The 14,515-nt window shown below is 42.6% G+C and overlaps 1 protein-coding gene across 2 annotated transcripts in view; it reads right to left on the reverse strand.

Annotated features, from left to right (window-relative positions):
* The window catches only part of LOC101521880 (zinc finger protein 81), a 41,862-nt gene extending 28,831 nt beyond the window's left edge, over window positions 1-13,031 (reverse strand). The window contains exons 1-2 of one of the 2 annotated variants that reach the window (XM_058658928.1): window positions 12,831-13,031; window positions 7,188-7,396 (exon numbers count right to left, since the gene is read on the reverse strand). In XM_058658928.1, coding sequence (XP_058514911.1) covers window positions 7,188-7,204 — 17 coding nt within the window. In that variant the 5' untranslated portion in view covers window positions 7,205-7,396; window positions 12,831-13,031. The remainder of the gene's footprint in view (window positions 1-7,187; window positions 7,397-12,830) is intronic. The other variant, XM_058658929.1, reaches the window with a different exon arrangement.
* Window positions 13,032-14,515: the final 1,484 nt, after the last annotated feature.

Genomic DNA, 14,515 nt, shown 5'->3' on the forward strand with positions numbered 1-14,515 from the left:
CCCATGAATCTTAAGTTCCATGGTCATGCCTAGCTCAGTCCGTCAGCACTCTAGCCCTCGAGCAAATCAGCTGGTACAGTAGTCCCACAGAGGTGAGTCCAAGATCCCTCACAGATTCTGTTCCTAAACCTAGTTCTCTCATGGCTGGTTAGCGTCATGGCCTAGCCTAACAAGGCCCACTCCCTACCCCAATACTCACTGGTGGGTACTGTGGTCAAGCCCTGCCAGGCAGGTTCCCCAGCCATGGCTTTTGTGTCCACCGGTAGGCAGTGGTTGATACCAACAACTGCAGCTCAAGTCTCCCATGTGGGTGGATGAATTGGTTTGGCCCCAAAAGGGTCTCCAGTTTCCCTCTAAACCAGCCAGGCTCAGCCCCCTAGTTTATCTGCAAGTGCGGTAGCCAGGTTGGTGTAAGTACCCCAGAAGTCAGTCCTCATTCTCAGCAGTCCTCCCTCCCACAAATCTCCTGACCCACTTTCCTGTGCAATTGATAGCCCCACCCCCATGTCCAGTCCTCTGGCAGTGTGCTATGCCAGCCTGGGGTCCTGCCTGACTACAGGGTCTATCCACACTTGCACCCGGGTCTCCAGACTCTGTTGGTGTGCTGGTGTCTATCCCCCACATATGTGAAAAAAATAAATAAAATAGAATAGGCGACATGCTGGCATGCTGCTATAGTTAACACAAATTTGGCATTAACCAGGCCCAAGATGCCTACCAGCTACTAGCTGCTTTTCTCCCAGCAGTGTAATACTTGCCTAGCGACAATACTACTGAAGCCATTGCCTACAGGTTGGGGGTGGGGGAACTGATTCTTTTTTAATGGGAATAAAGTTCATGGGTACACAAAAGGAGTAACCAAAGGCATTCCGATCAGATAATATCTCCTCTACCTCCAAACTTAGTTTTACTATATAAACTGAAATAACGCTGTTTGCATTTAGCCTCGACGTATTTTATAATAGTTTTGTACTTTCCCTTTAAAATATACTTACAGGGGGGAGGGGCATGGGGAGGGGTGGAGGGATTCCCAGAGCCTATGAAACTGTCACATAATGCATAATAATTAATAAAAAAAATAAAAAAATAAAATATACTTACAAAAATTTTGTTGTTGTTGTTGGGCTTCGTACAATGGCTCAATGGCTAATTGTATTTTTACTGTTTTATTTGCTCACTCTAACAGAAGGCTTTATTTATGTATAAATGTCTCTAACAAGGTGTATCAATATCTGTTTCTCTCCCCTGAACACGAAAATCACAGGACTTTCTTGATTTTCCTTTCACTTATATAAGACAATGTTCGCACTGTCTTTTCATTCAGAAACTAGAAACAAAAGCTAATGCTGAAAACACATTTGTCAAAAATGTTGGCACACTAATAGGGAATACAAGGATTATCTTTAAAAAAAAATACCTAATTCTTTAGTACCTCTGAATGACTATAAACAAATGACTCTATCTTAAAATGTAAATCTAATGCTAGCTCACTGACAACAGTAAGAGGATTTCTGGAACACTTATCAAGCTGATTATAAACTGTGTGTAGCAAAGAGAATGGCAAATTTCTAAAACAGAAGGATGGCCAGAGCCTTAGCCCTACCATCCTATTACACTAAATTATAAACAGAGTTGAATAGGAATAATAAAGATGATGATGACTAGATAGTTCAGTAGAAGAGAATAAGGTCCAGAAACACCCTAGAACTATAAATGAGATGTCTGTGACGGCCATGTAGGACTGCGCAGTAGTGGGGAAAACAGTAATTAGCAACTGATGTTGGGACAGATGTGTGATGAAAATGAACATGGAGCCCTGACCAAGGTTTTACAACAGAAGCAAAAATCCAGATAATCACAGAACCAGAAAAAATAAACCCATGAAAGTACTAAAAAGAAAATATCAAACTTGGTGTTTTTTTCCCCCAATACAGTTAAGCAATGACAATGAGCTTTCTAGCTATGATCTAAAACTTAGAGGATTCAAAAGATTGGTATAGCTAATTATAGGAAGCACATGCACATTTATTTTTAAAGCACAAATGAGAAGTTGGGAGGAATAATTTGAAGCACATATAGTAGATAAAGAGTTAATGCCCTTAATAAATAAATAGTGGGGCTGGAGTCATGGCACAGCAAATTAAGACACAGCCTGCAATGGGTCGACTGGCTAATCCTCTGCCTAAAGTGCTGGTATCCCATATGGATGCTGATTTGTGTCTCAGTTGCTTCCCTTCCCATCCAGCTCCCTACTTATGGCCTAGGAAAGCGGCAGAGAATGGCCCAGGACTTTGGGACCCTGCACCCACACAAGAGACCCAGAAGAAGCCCCTGGCTTCAGATCAGTTCAACTCCAGCAGTTATAGCCACTGGGATGGAAGATCTTTCTGTCTGTCTCTCCTCTCTGTAACTCACATTTTCCAACAAAAATAGGCAAATCATTTAAAAACAGAAAGACATAGCCTGGCATCCCACACAGATGTTAGTTCAAGTCCTCGTTGCTCTATTTCTAATCCATCCCCCTGGTAATCCACCTGGAAAGGAAACAAATTATGGCCCAAATACAGGGGTTCTTGCACCTATATCGGAGACCTGGAAGAAGTTCCTGGCTTCTAGCTTCAGACTGGTCCAGCTCTGGCTGTTGAGGCTATTTAGGGAATGAACCAGCAGATAAAAGAGCTCTCAGTCTCTCCCTCCCTCCTCAGTCTATACATAACCCTGCTTCGAAATACACAAAGTAGGGCCCGGCAGCGTGGCCTAGCAGCTAAAGTCTTCGCCTTGAACGCGCCGGGATCCCATGTGGGCGCCGGTTCTAGTCCCGGCAGCTCCACTTCCCATCCAGCTCCCTGCTTGTGGCCTGGGAAAGCAGTTGAGGACGGCCCAGGGCTTTGGGACCCCCCAGGGCTTTTGGGAGACCTGGAGGGGGTTCCTGGTTCCCGGCATCGGATCGGTCCAGCACCGGCCCGTTGCAGCTTACTTGGGGAGTGAAACATCGGATGGAGGATCTTCCTCTCTGTCTCTCCTCTTCTCTGTATATCCGGCTTTGCAATAATAATAATAAAAATCTTTTTTTAAAAAAAGAAATACACAAAGTAACTTTAAAAAATAAAGAGCTGGGCCCGGCGTGGTAGCCTAGCAGCTAAAGCCCTCACCTTGCACATGCCAGGATCCCACATGGGTGCCAGTTCATGCCCCGGAGGCCCCACTTCCCATCTGACTCTTTGGCTGTGGCCTGGGAAAGCAGTCATGGCCTTGAGACCCCACACCCATGTGGGACACTCAGAAGAAGCTCCTGGCTCCTGGGTTAGGATCAGCTCAGCTCCAGCAGTTATGACCACTTGGAGAATGAATCATCGGACGGATGGAATATATTTCTGTCTCTCCTCCTCTCTGTATGTATCTGCCTTTCCAATAAAAATAAATAAATCTTTACAAAAATAATAAATTAAAAAAATAAATAGCAGTGACTTAATAAAAATAATGGGCCAAGGAAATTTAAAAACAGCCCAGAAAAACAAGATATATGGTTCTTTAAAGAAGATTATCTTATTTGCTTGAACATTTGACATAACTAATTCCTCCTTCATTCTGAGAACAGTTTCTTTTTGCTTCCTCGACACTGGTCTGGTTTCCCTGGATTCACTGCTTGTTTTTTCCCTGGCTCTTTGTTAGTTTCTCTTTTAGATATCAGAACCTTGGGCTTGGGCTAGGGCCACCTTCTCTGATCTATGAAAGGTCCTTCCTTGTTCATTTCTTCTGGTCCTATGGGTGTATTCTTTAAATATATATGCATATATGTATTTGAAAAGCAGTATGACAGAGAAGGAGGAAAAAAAAACAGTGATCTTCCACATACTTGTTCACTGTCTATATGGCCACAATAGCAGGATCTGGGTTAGGTCAAACCCAGAAGGTAGGAGCTCCATCTGGGTCTCCCATGTGGGTGGCAGTGGCCCAAGAACTTGAGCTAGCTATCATTTGCCACTTTCCCAGGTACATTATTAAGCAGGGAGCTGGATCAGCAGCAGAGTAGTGAGGACTCGAACCAGCACACTAATAATGGGAAGCAGGTGTCACAATCAGCAGCTTAACCAGCTAACTGCACAATGCCTATTCCTAAATGACTCTTTAAACACAATACACATGCGCGCGCGTGTGTATATATATATATATAAAATGTCTGCCATAATAAGAGAAATGCATATTAGAATGGTACTGAGATATACTTTTATCTATCAGACTGGCCAAAAAGATGAAAAACATGAGAAGATACTGGTTTGTCTTGGGTATGGTGAAAATAGGCACCGTTATCTTAGGGTACCTTAGAAGGACAAGTTTAGGGCCCGGCGTGGTGGCCTAGCAGCTAAAGTCCTTGCCTTGACCGCACCAGGGTCTCATATGGGCGCCGGTTCTAATCCCGGCTGCTACACTTCCCATCCAGCTCCCTGCTTGTGGCCTGGGAAAGCAGTTGAGCATGGCCCAAAGCCATGCACCCATGGTCCTGCACCCATGTGGGAGACCTGGAGGAGGTTCCTGGCTCCTGGCTTCGGATCGGTGCAGCACCAGCAGTTGCAATCACTTGGGGAGTGAATCATCGGATGGATGGAAGATATTTCTCTCTTCCTCTCTGTATATATCTGCCTTTCCAATAAAAATAAAATAAATCTTTTTTAAAAAGGACAAGTTTATTTTAATGCAAAAACAATTTTGAAATCCATGCTTAGTTTTTGCATAGTATTTTCCATATGTTTTTGGAACCAAAATAAACTCAATCCAGTGTTCTGCAAATTCTGTGAAGCACACCTGCAAAACTGATATAATCCAGAATGCAGACCACTTCACACCACTAAAAATGAGTATGAATAACAGATTCTGAGAAACCTACTTGTAGGGAATTTCTCTTTTAAAAGTACCTCCTTACAGAAAATAACGGTAGAAACATCTCTCTCTCCCACCTTTACTCTCTGCCCACTCCATCCTTGGGTTTCTGTGATTTTTCTCGCCTTTTAAATAAACTTGACAAAAAATCCACTCCCCCTTGTACCTGGTACCCTGCCATCCATCCACGTGGCACACTCAGTGGAGTTCCTGGCTCCTGGCTTTGGTCTGGTATAACCCCAGCCATCATGGCCATTTGGGGAGTGAACTATTGGCTACAATATCTCCCTCTCTGCCTTTCAATCAAATAAATAAATGGATTTTTAAAGAATAATAAACATTAACCATGGATCCTATCAAAAATGATGTACTTACCTTAGAAGAAAATGTATATGTAAGTGGGGTTGAACAGAAAAGCTAAATCTCTATGTTCCATAGTGTAAAGTCAACAGGTAATGCTTCAAATTGAAAAACAGAGATATTCAAGATGTCAAGAGTACTTCTTGAGCACCTGGAACCTGAAGAAAAAGGAACCTGGGAAAAACCATTTTTCTTCTCTTTTAAGATTTATTTATTTATCTATGGAAAAGCAGATCAGATTTACAGAGAGAAGGAAAGACAGAAACATCTTCCGTCCACTGGTTCACCCCCAAAATGGTTTCAACAGCTAGAGCTGAACCTATCCGAAGCCAGGAGCCAAGAGAGTCTCTTTTTGTCTCCCATACGGGCTCAAGGTCCCAAGGCTTTGGGCCATCCTCCACTGCTTTCCCAGGCCACAAACTGGGAGCTGGATGGGAAGTGTAGCAGCTGGGACAGGAACCAGCATCCACCCATATGGGATGCTGGTGCTTACAGGTAGAGGATTAGCCAATCAAGCCACTGCACCAGAGCCAAGAGCTATTTTTTTTTAAAGATTTATTTTATTTTGATTACAAAGTCAGATATACTGAGAGGAGGAGAGACAGAGAGGAAGTGGAGCTGCCAGGATTAGAACCAGCGGCCATATGGGATCAAGGCGAGGACCTTAGCCACTAGGCCACGCTGCTGAGCCCAATAACTATTTTTCTAACAAGACATCTGAAACTACTTGATACTTCACACAACTTTTAAACAAAACTAAAAACCAACTGAAAATTATCAAGTGGCCAAAAGTATTCACACAAATATAGAAGAATGATAAAGGGTTATTAACCTTACTATTTTTTAAAACACATAAGGTAAGATAAACATTTTAGCAGAAAAGGAGGGGGAAATTCCCAAACAGAAATAAACTACCAACCATAATACATATACATGTGGGGGAGGAGGGAAGCAGTTCCTGGCAAGAAAGAAAGAAAAAAAAGCAACACACAGCATCTTCAGTTTGTGGAAAAGTCATATTACCAAAAAAGAACTAATTTCAAAATTTTTTGTGCCAAAATAAATCAATGTTATAGTTTTAATTTCCCTGAACATTTTCAAGCAGCCTCTGCTCTGGTTTGGAGCTTCATTTGGGTATCTCCCCAAGGCTAAAGGATTAGTCTTTGAAGTCCTATGTTAATGTTGCTAAGAAGGAAATTTAATCTAGAGTTGGTGTTTAGAGCGGGTCTTTGGGAAGTGAATGGATTAGGCTGAATTGTGCTGGCTTAGTAAGGAGCACAGCAGATAAGGCGAATCAGATCAATGTGCTTCTCCCTGCCCATGTGATGATTCACATCAAGTAGGGACTAGACCAGCAAGAATGTCCTCATCAGAACCCCAACCAGTAGGGATACCTGATGTTGGACTGTGAATCTCCAGAACCATGAGCTTAAAAACAAAATCTGGGGCCTGGTACTGTGGCCTAGTAGCAAAAGTCCTCGCCTTGAACATGCTGGGATCCCATATGAGTGCCGGTTCTAATCCTGGCAGCTCCACTTCCCATCTAGCTCCCTGCTTGTGGCCTGGGAAAGCAGTCGAGGACGGCCCAAAGTCTTGGGACCCTGCACCCGGGTGGGAGAACCGGAAGAGCTCCTGGCTCCTGGCTTCAGATCAGTGTAGCACCAGCCATTGCGGTCACTTGGGGAGTGAATTATTGGATGGAAGATTTTCCTGTTTGTCTCTCCTCCTCTCTGTATATCTGTCTTTCCAATTAGAATAAATAAATCTTTTTAAAAATCTGTTTTTTTCTTTAAAAAGTTAGTTTTCTCTTTCTATCTCTTATTTCATTGCAGTGATTTAAAGCTAACTAAGACACCCCTGTACAAATCTAAAAAATGAGATCATTTCTTTTCTTTAAGCTTTGGAGTGCCAGAATGAATTTGTTCTTCTAGGCATTCCTCTCTCCTCACCTCCCAGGTGTTGCCATGTTCCCTTGGTTGGGGGGCTTCTGTGTGAGCTGCCATACTCCCACTGGACCTCAGCCCTGGGTTCTCCTGCCAACAACTCCGCTCTTTCAGGATGGTGAAGTCCAGTGGGTCTGTAGACTCAAATAGAGGAAGGTCCTGCAGCCTTCACTGTGGGGGTCTGACCTTGTGACTCAGCAGAACCTCCAAGACACCTAGAAAGACAACATCCACAAGATCAGAGTCATGAAATACTCACTACACAAACACTTCTTGGGGGCATCAAAGCGCACTTCACATCACCGGACCCGGTGCAGGAAACAAAAGTCTAGGAAACATTTGTTAATTAAAATGGAATATGACAGACTTTGTGAGCTTTGGGTTATGATTAATAAAGGTGGGCAGCTTCTCAAAATATAAACCATAGAGAAATGAAAACATGTATCTGCTCTAAACTTTATACATAAATATTCTATAGCAGCATTATTCATAGCAAACAAAAGTAGAAACAATCTAAATGTTCTTCAACAGAAATGGGTAAGAAAAAAATTGGTATAGCCATGTAATCGAATATTATTTGGCAGTAAAAAATACTGATACCTGTTACAGCATGAAATAAACCTAAAGCCATTCACCTAAGTGGAAGAAACCAATCACAAAAAATTCACATGCTCATATTTGATGATTTCAAGTCAATCAAATGCCCACAATAGACAAATCCATAGATAGAAATTAGATTCGTGGTTGCCAGGGCTAGGGGCTGTGGAATGGCATAAGTGGTGAACATTTGCTAATATAAACAAGGTTTCCTTTGGGGATATTTCAAAGGTTCTAAAATTGTACTACGATAATGGCTATGTGACCCTGTGAATGCTAAAAACCACCAAACAGTATACAATTTGCATTTTCTAAAAAGATTTTCTTATGTGCTATTTTTATTTGAAAGGCAGTGTTGGGCCTGACGGCGTGGCCTAGTGGCTAAAGTCCTCGCCTTGAACGCCCCGGGATCCCATATGGGCGCCGGTTCTAATCCCAGCAGCTCCACTTCCCATCCAGCTCCCTGCTTGTGGCCTGGGAGAGCAGTTGAGGACGGCCCAATGCATTGGGACCCTGCACCCGCGTGGGAGACCCGGAAGAGGTTCCTGGTTCCCGGCATCGGATCGGCGCAGCACGGGCCCATTGCGGCTCACTTGGGGAGTGAATCATTGGACGGAAGATCTTCCTCTCTGTCTCTCCTCCTCTCTGTATATCTGACTTTGTAATAAAATAAATAAATCTTTAAAAAAAAAAAAGGAAAATGCCCAGAGCAGTCTAGCCAAACACCTATGAGATTCATATGCCTTTTAAACTTCCATCAAACACACCATAAAACACCTCTGTACCTGGAAATCACACACTAGAAATCAGTAACAGAAATACTGGCGAATCTCCAACACCTGAAAATTGATACATTTCTACACAATGCAAGGAACAAAGAAGAAATGCACTGAGTGACAATGAAAATATAACATACAAAAATGTGTACTTTGCAGGCTGCAGATAGAGCAGTGCTGAGAAGACAACTTACAACGCCAAACTTCTGCATTACAAGACAGGGTTTCAATGAATAAAGTAAGCTTTCACCTTAACATAAATGAAAAAGAACAACAAAGGAAATCCAACACAAGACATAAACAATAAAGAGCAGAGCCAGGTGTTCGTCCTAGTGGTTAACATACCAACTGGAGTGCACACGTTCTACGTCAGAGCACCTGGGTTGGAGACCCAGCTTTGGCTCTCAATTCCAGCTCTGACTTCTGCGTTCTTGCGGGTGATGGTTGCAGTGATTGGGTCTCAGCCACCCTGTGGGGAATCCAGATTGAGTTTGGGGGTTCCTGGCTTCATCCTGTGTAATTCCCTGAATGTGGCAGGCATTTGGGAGCATTTTCATTGTCTCTCTCATGTCTCTCTCTTTCAGAAAAGCAGGGGAGAAAACATATTTGAAAAGATCAACAGAACTGACAATCGTGTATTGAAACTAACAAAACTAAAAAGAGAAGACAAATACTACCAACATCATAAATGAAGAGATGTAACTTCACATCCTTCAGCAATGAAAATAATGGTAAGAAAATACCACAGTGTTATACACACAACTGCAACAAAAGTGGAAGGGCGGCTTGTGGCATAGCAAGTAAAGCCACTGTCAACAGTGCCAGCAGCCTATGTAGGCACCGATTCAAGTTCCATCAGTTCCATTGCTGATCCAGCTCTCTACTGATGTGCCTGGGAAAGCAGCAAAAGATGGCTCAAGCGCTTGGGCCTCTGCACCTTTGTGGGAGACCCAGAAGAAGCTTCAGGTTCTTGGCTTTGGACAGGCGCAACACTGGCTGTTGCGGCTGTTTGAGGAAAGAACCAGCAGATGGAAGATTCTATCTCTGTTCCCCACACCCCCTGTAACTCTACTTCTCAAATAAATAAATGAAACTTTTATTAAAAAAAAAATTCAACAAGATGAAATGTTCCAATTCCTTCTAAAATGCAAACTATCATGACTCATCCACTATCAAATAGATAATATGGAAAGGCATTAAATAGATCATCTAAATGGTTATATTACTACAAAAAGCTTCCAAACGGAAATTATCAATCCCAGATGGCTTCACGGGAGACGTCTATCAAGCATTAAAAGAAAAATTGCCACTAATTTTACACAATCTCTTCCAGAACACAGAAGAAGGAATTCCTGAACTCATTTGTCCAGTAAAACCAGGCAAATACAGTACCAAACAAAAACAGGAAACTTTACACCAATATCTTTTGAACTTAGAGGCACAATTTAAAATAAAAGCATCATCAAATCAATTCTTGCAATATATCCAAAGAACTGTGTGCCACAACTAAGTGGGTTTCTTTTAGGGATGTAAGGTTGGCTCAACATTGAAAAACCAATCAGTATAATCTCTGTAGTAACAGGCCTTAGCAAGAAAAAATTCAAGGTCATATAAATTCATACAATGCAAGAAAATTCAACATTAGTAAAGCTGTAACCCACAGCAGATCAGGAACAGAGGCAAACTTAACAAAGAACATCTGTATAAAGAAGAGAGAGGAATAAAAATACTAGCTCTAATTAACAGTGTAAGGGTGAGAGGCTGAATGTTCAACCCCTAAGATGGGGAACAATGCAAGGATGCCCACTGTCATTCAGCATAGCATGCACTAAGTATGCACCCAAAATTCCAAAACCCCAAACTTGCTGAGCACTAATGTGATGCCTAAATAGAAAATCACACACTGACTTCTTTCCTAAGACTGGCCACAGTCACGGGCCCAGCATAGTGGCCTAGCCGCTAAAGTCCTCGCCTTGAACATGCCGGGATCCCATACGGACACCAGACACTCGTTCTAATCTCAGCAGCCCCGCTTCCCATCCAGCTCCCTGCTTGTGGCCTGGGAAACCAGTTGAGGACGGCCCAAAGCCTTGGGACCCTGCACCGTGTGGGAGACCTGGAGGGGGGAGGTTCCTGGTTCCTGGCTCCTGGCTTCGGATCAGCTCAGCTCTGGTCATTGCGACTGCTTAGTGCGTGAATCAGCAGACAGAAAATCTTCCTTGTCTCTCCTCCTGTCTGTATATCTGAGTTTCCAATAAAAATAAATAAAACCTTAAAAAAAAAGACTGGCCACAGTCTTAATGCAGGTGCACTAAAATATTGAATAAAATTATCTTTGGGCTTTGTGTCTATTCTGGATATAGAACACAAATGAATTTCATTTTTAGACTTGGGTCCTTTCCCAACATATCTCATTTTATACACATAGACACACATATGCAAATATTCCCAAATCATTACAATTTCAAAATCTGACATACTTCCATTCCCAAGCATTTTGGATATGAGATATTCTGTGTTGGAACTGAAATTTCTAGCCAGTGTAAAGGTTAAAAAAAAAAAAAGGAAAGTGACAAAGTACATAGATTGCAGAGGAAGAAATAAACACTTCCTCTTTGTATAAGACATGATTGTTCATGAAAAAAAAAAAGAACAGAATATACCCCAAAAAAGATGTTAAAAAGAAATACTTGATCTGAGCAAAATTGTAGGACAAAAGATCAATGCAAAAATATTCAACTGTACAAAAGCAGGAAACATGTGGAAACCAAAATTGAAGACAGCCACCTGAAGCCACTCCAAAAAAGATTAAGTACTTAGGTGCAAACTTCAAAAACAAAAAAAAAACAGAGAACTTGTATGCTGAAAATTATAATCACTACTAAAAGAAAACAAAGATCTAGCTAGACACACTGTGTGCACAGATTAAAAGACTTGACGCATTTAAGAAGTAAATTCTTCCCAAGTTGTTTATACCAATAAAGGATTAACAAAATTCCTAACAAGATTCCCAGCAAGATGTTTTATAGATAGAAACAAAAATTATTCTGAAATGTATATGGAAAGTCTAAGAAAAAGAATGAAGTGGGAGGGCCACTGCAATAGCCCAACTGACTTGTCCTCCCCCTGCAAGCATCAGGATCCTATATAGAGGCCAGTTCATGTCCCAGCTGTTGTACTTCCCATCCAGCTCCCTGCTTGTGGCCTGGGAAAGCTGTTGAGGACGGCCCAAAGTCTTGGGATCCTGCACCCACATGGGGGAAGCCGGGTAGGGGGAGGCTCCTGGCTCCTGGCTTCAGATCCACACAGCTCTGGCCACTGCAGCCACTCGGGGAGCGAACCAGCCAACAGAAGATCTTTCTCTCTGTCTCTCCTTCTTTCTGTAAATCTACCTTTCCAATAAAAATAAATAAATCTTTAAAAAAGAATGAAGTGGGAGAAATAACTCCATGAGATTCCAAGACATATACAGCCATTGTCACCAAGGTAACGCGGAAACACAAGCAAGGGGTAGTGGGGTAGCACTTGGCTCAATGAACAGAACAGAGAACTATGAGCGCCTACACAAGTAGCGCCTATTTATTTCTGACAAACGTGAAAGTCAATTGAAGAAGCATACTCTTTTCAACCAATGATGCTTAAACTACAGAACATCCATTACTGCATAAACACACTTAGAAGTGTCATACTTCTTTAAAAAATTAACTCACAACGCTTCAGTGTTGGCAGTAAGAAGGCATGAATCAAACACAGTAGAGAATTTCTGTCTTGTTTCTCAGAAACGGGAGGAGCAGACAGGAACGTAATATATTTTTGAATGGCATAATGGCAACCAGATAATTAGGTGTCATTTTGAGTTCTACACAGGGTATTTTTAAAAATTCATCACAGACTAGGCCATCAGTATCTTCCAATTTCAAGGAATAAGAGCCTCTTGTAGGCATTTCCTGACACAGAAAACTAAGGTTAGAAATCCACCAAAAAGGGAAACTTTTGGAAGCTAAAACACACTTCTAAACAACTCCTAGGCAAATGACAAATTATTTCTTCTAGAAAGGAAGAAGAGAAAGAAAGAAAAGAAAGAAAGAAAGAAAGAAAGAAACAAAATAAATCTAAAACACAATGCATCAAACCTAGTGGCTCTTAGAGTGAACTTTGTCTTCTTACCATCGAAACGAGGGGGTAAAAAAAAGCCAGCAAAATAATGAGGCAATCATCGAACTCCAGTAGAACAAACGATTCCCTCCCTGACCACATACAATCCCCCAGAACTCACCCTCCCAGGCCGCCCGTCATTGAACCTAGAATCCTCTTGACAATTATTAAACCGTGGCTGGGAACCGCAGCCGCTTCCGGTCACCCGCTCGAGCACCGCCCCTTCTTGAGGTTTGGGGCTTTTCATGGGGCGTGGGATAGGGAAGAGGAGGAGAAGGTCTACGCATGCGCAATGCCATTTACGAAGCCGGCTGGGCAAGTATACCAGGAGATGTTGTGGACTCTGTATTTTGGACCTTCCATATTCCTTAGCAACGTTACCAGGCGTGGAACATGGCTGCGCCCAGTTCGTGCTTCCCCAAGGGATACGCCATGTTGAAGGAGTGTCCATTCGCTACCGGGAATGAGAACTCTCAACTCCGGGAGAAAGGGGCGGGGCTGTGCCGTTGGCTGCGGAGAGCAGGGGTGGGGACATTTCTCCTGGCCGACTTACTGAGGAAAAGAGAACTGTGGATTTAGCTTATATAAATACGATTCAGAAAAGCTCTAGAGTCTCCTGGTAAAACGCTGACGCCGGCGGCATTTCCTGGCCCATACCACAGGTTGGGAAGCGGGGAGTCAGGCTGTTTCGTGGAACATTCCACGAAGGAAGAAGGGAGGGAAATCAGCTGTTGTAAGATGCAGAGGGAGAAGTCGGAATGTCAGATACCTCCCCCCCCACACACACCTGATATGCCTGTGGGATTTGAATACTCCCATAAGGTACCTTAGCTCGCATTCTGCCTACACCAACTAAAATAAAAGTATTTAGCAATGATAATTTTTGAGATATTCTTAGTCTAATGCAGTGTGGCCAATGAAAACGTCTTGAGGATACTTTATCAGTTTCACTTCATCATTAAGTCGTGCCCTGATTTTGCAAATGTAACTGCAATACAAAACTTTTACTGTGCAGTCCGTTCATTCTCCCTTATCATCTTCAATGCAGACATTTTGGAGATTTCCCTTTTCCTCGGGGAGAGTTCACAGTGTCAGAATGGGAAGCGGCAGTTGGGCCCTCGACCGGGACTTCACCCTTCAAACCAGGTTCCAATATCTCTTTCAGGGAGTCCTCCTAAATGAGACATAAGGTTTCATGTTCTATAGCCTTTTTGAACCTTCTGTTGGGAGAAAGATGGAAGTACTGCAAAAAGCTCCTGGGGAGTGAAATTAAAAATAAATTCTGCCAGGCCAAAGCTGGGAGCCTGAAGATTCTTCCAGGCTTGCCATGTGGGTGCAGAGGCCCAAGAAATCCAGTCATCCTCTGCTGCTCTCTCAGCTCATAAGTCGGTAGCTGGATCAGAAGTGGAGAATCCAGGCCATGAACAGAGGACCTTATGGGATGCCAGCATTGTTGCTGCCAGCTTAACTTGCTGCACCACAACCTTGGCTCAAATGTGTTGAACTTTAAGTTCCATATGCAGTTACCATCACAGGACCAGGCCAAACTATTTCATGGGCTTGTACAGTCAATGGACTGGACATTCCCCCAACCCTGACATGACATTTATCTTGTACAGGATTTATTAAATAAAACTGAAATTATTCCCCATTATGTAGTACATTGTAATTAAACTCTTCTCGGTTACAATAGGCCACTTATTTGTAAGTGGAATTTTATGTCTGTGTATCTTGTATGACTCATGTTAAACTGCGCTTTTCAGATTTTCCTTAATGTTTTCTACATGTGAAATTCCTCTGCATATC

This window comes from Ochotona princeps, chromosome X, assembly GCF_030435755.1.
Source record: "Ochotona princeps isolate mOchPri1 chromosome X, mOchPri1.hap1, whole genome shotgun sequence".
Taxonomy (NCBI): domain Eukaryota; kingdom Metazoa; phylum Chordata; class Mammalia; order Lagomorpha; family Ochotonidae; genus Ochotona; species Ochotona princeps.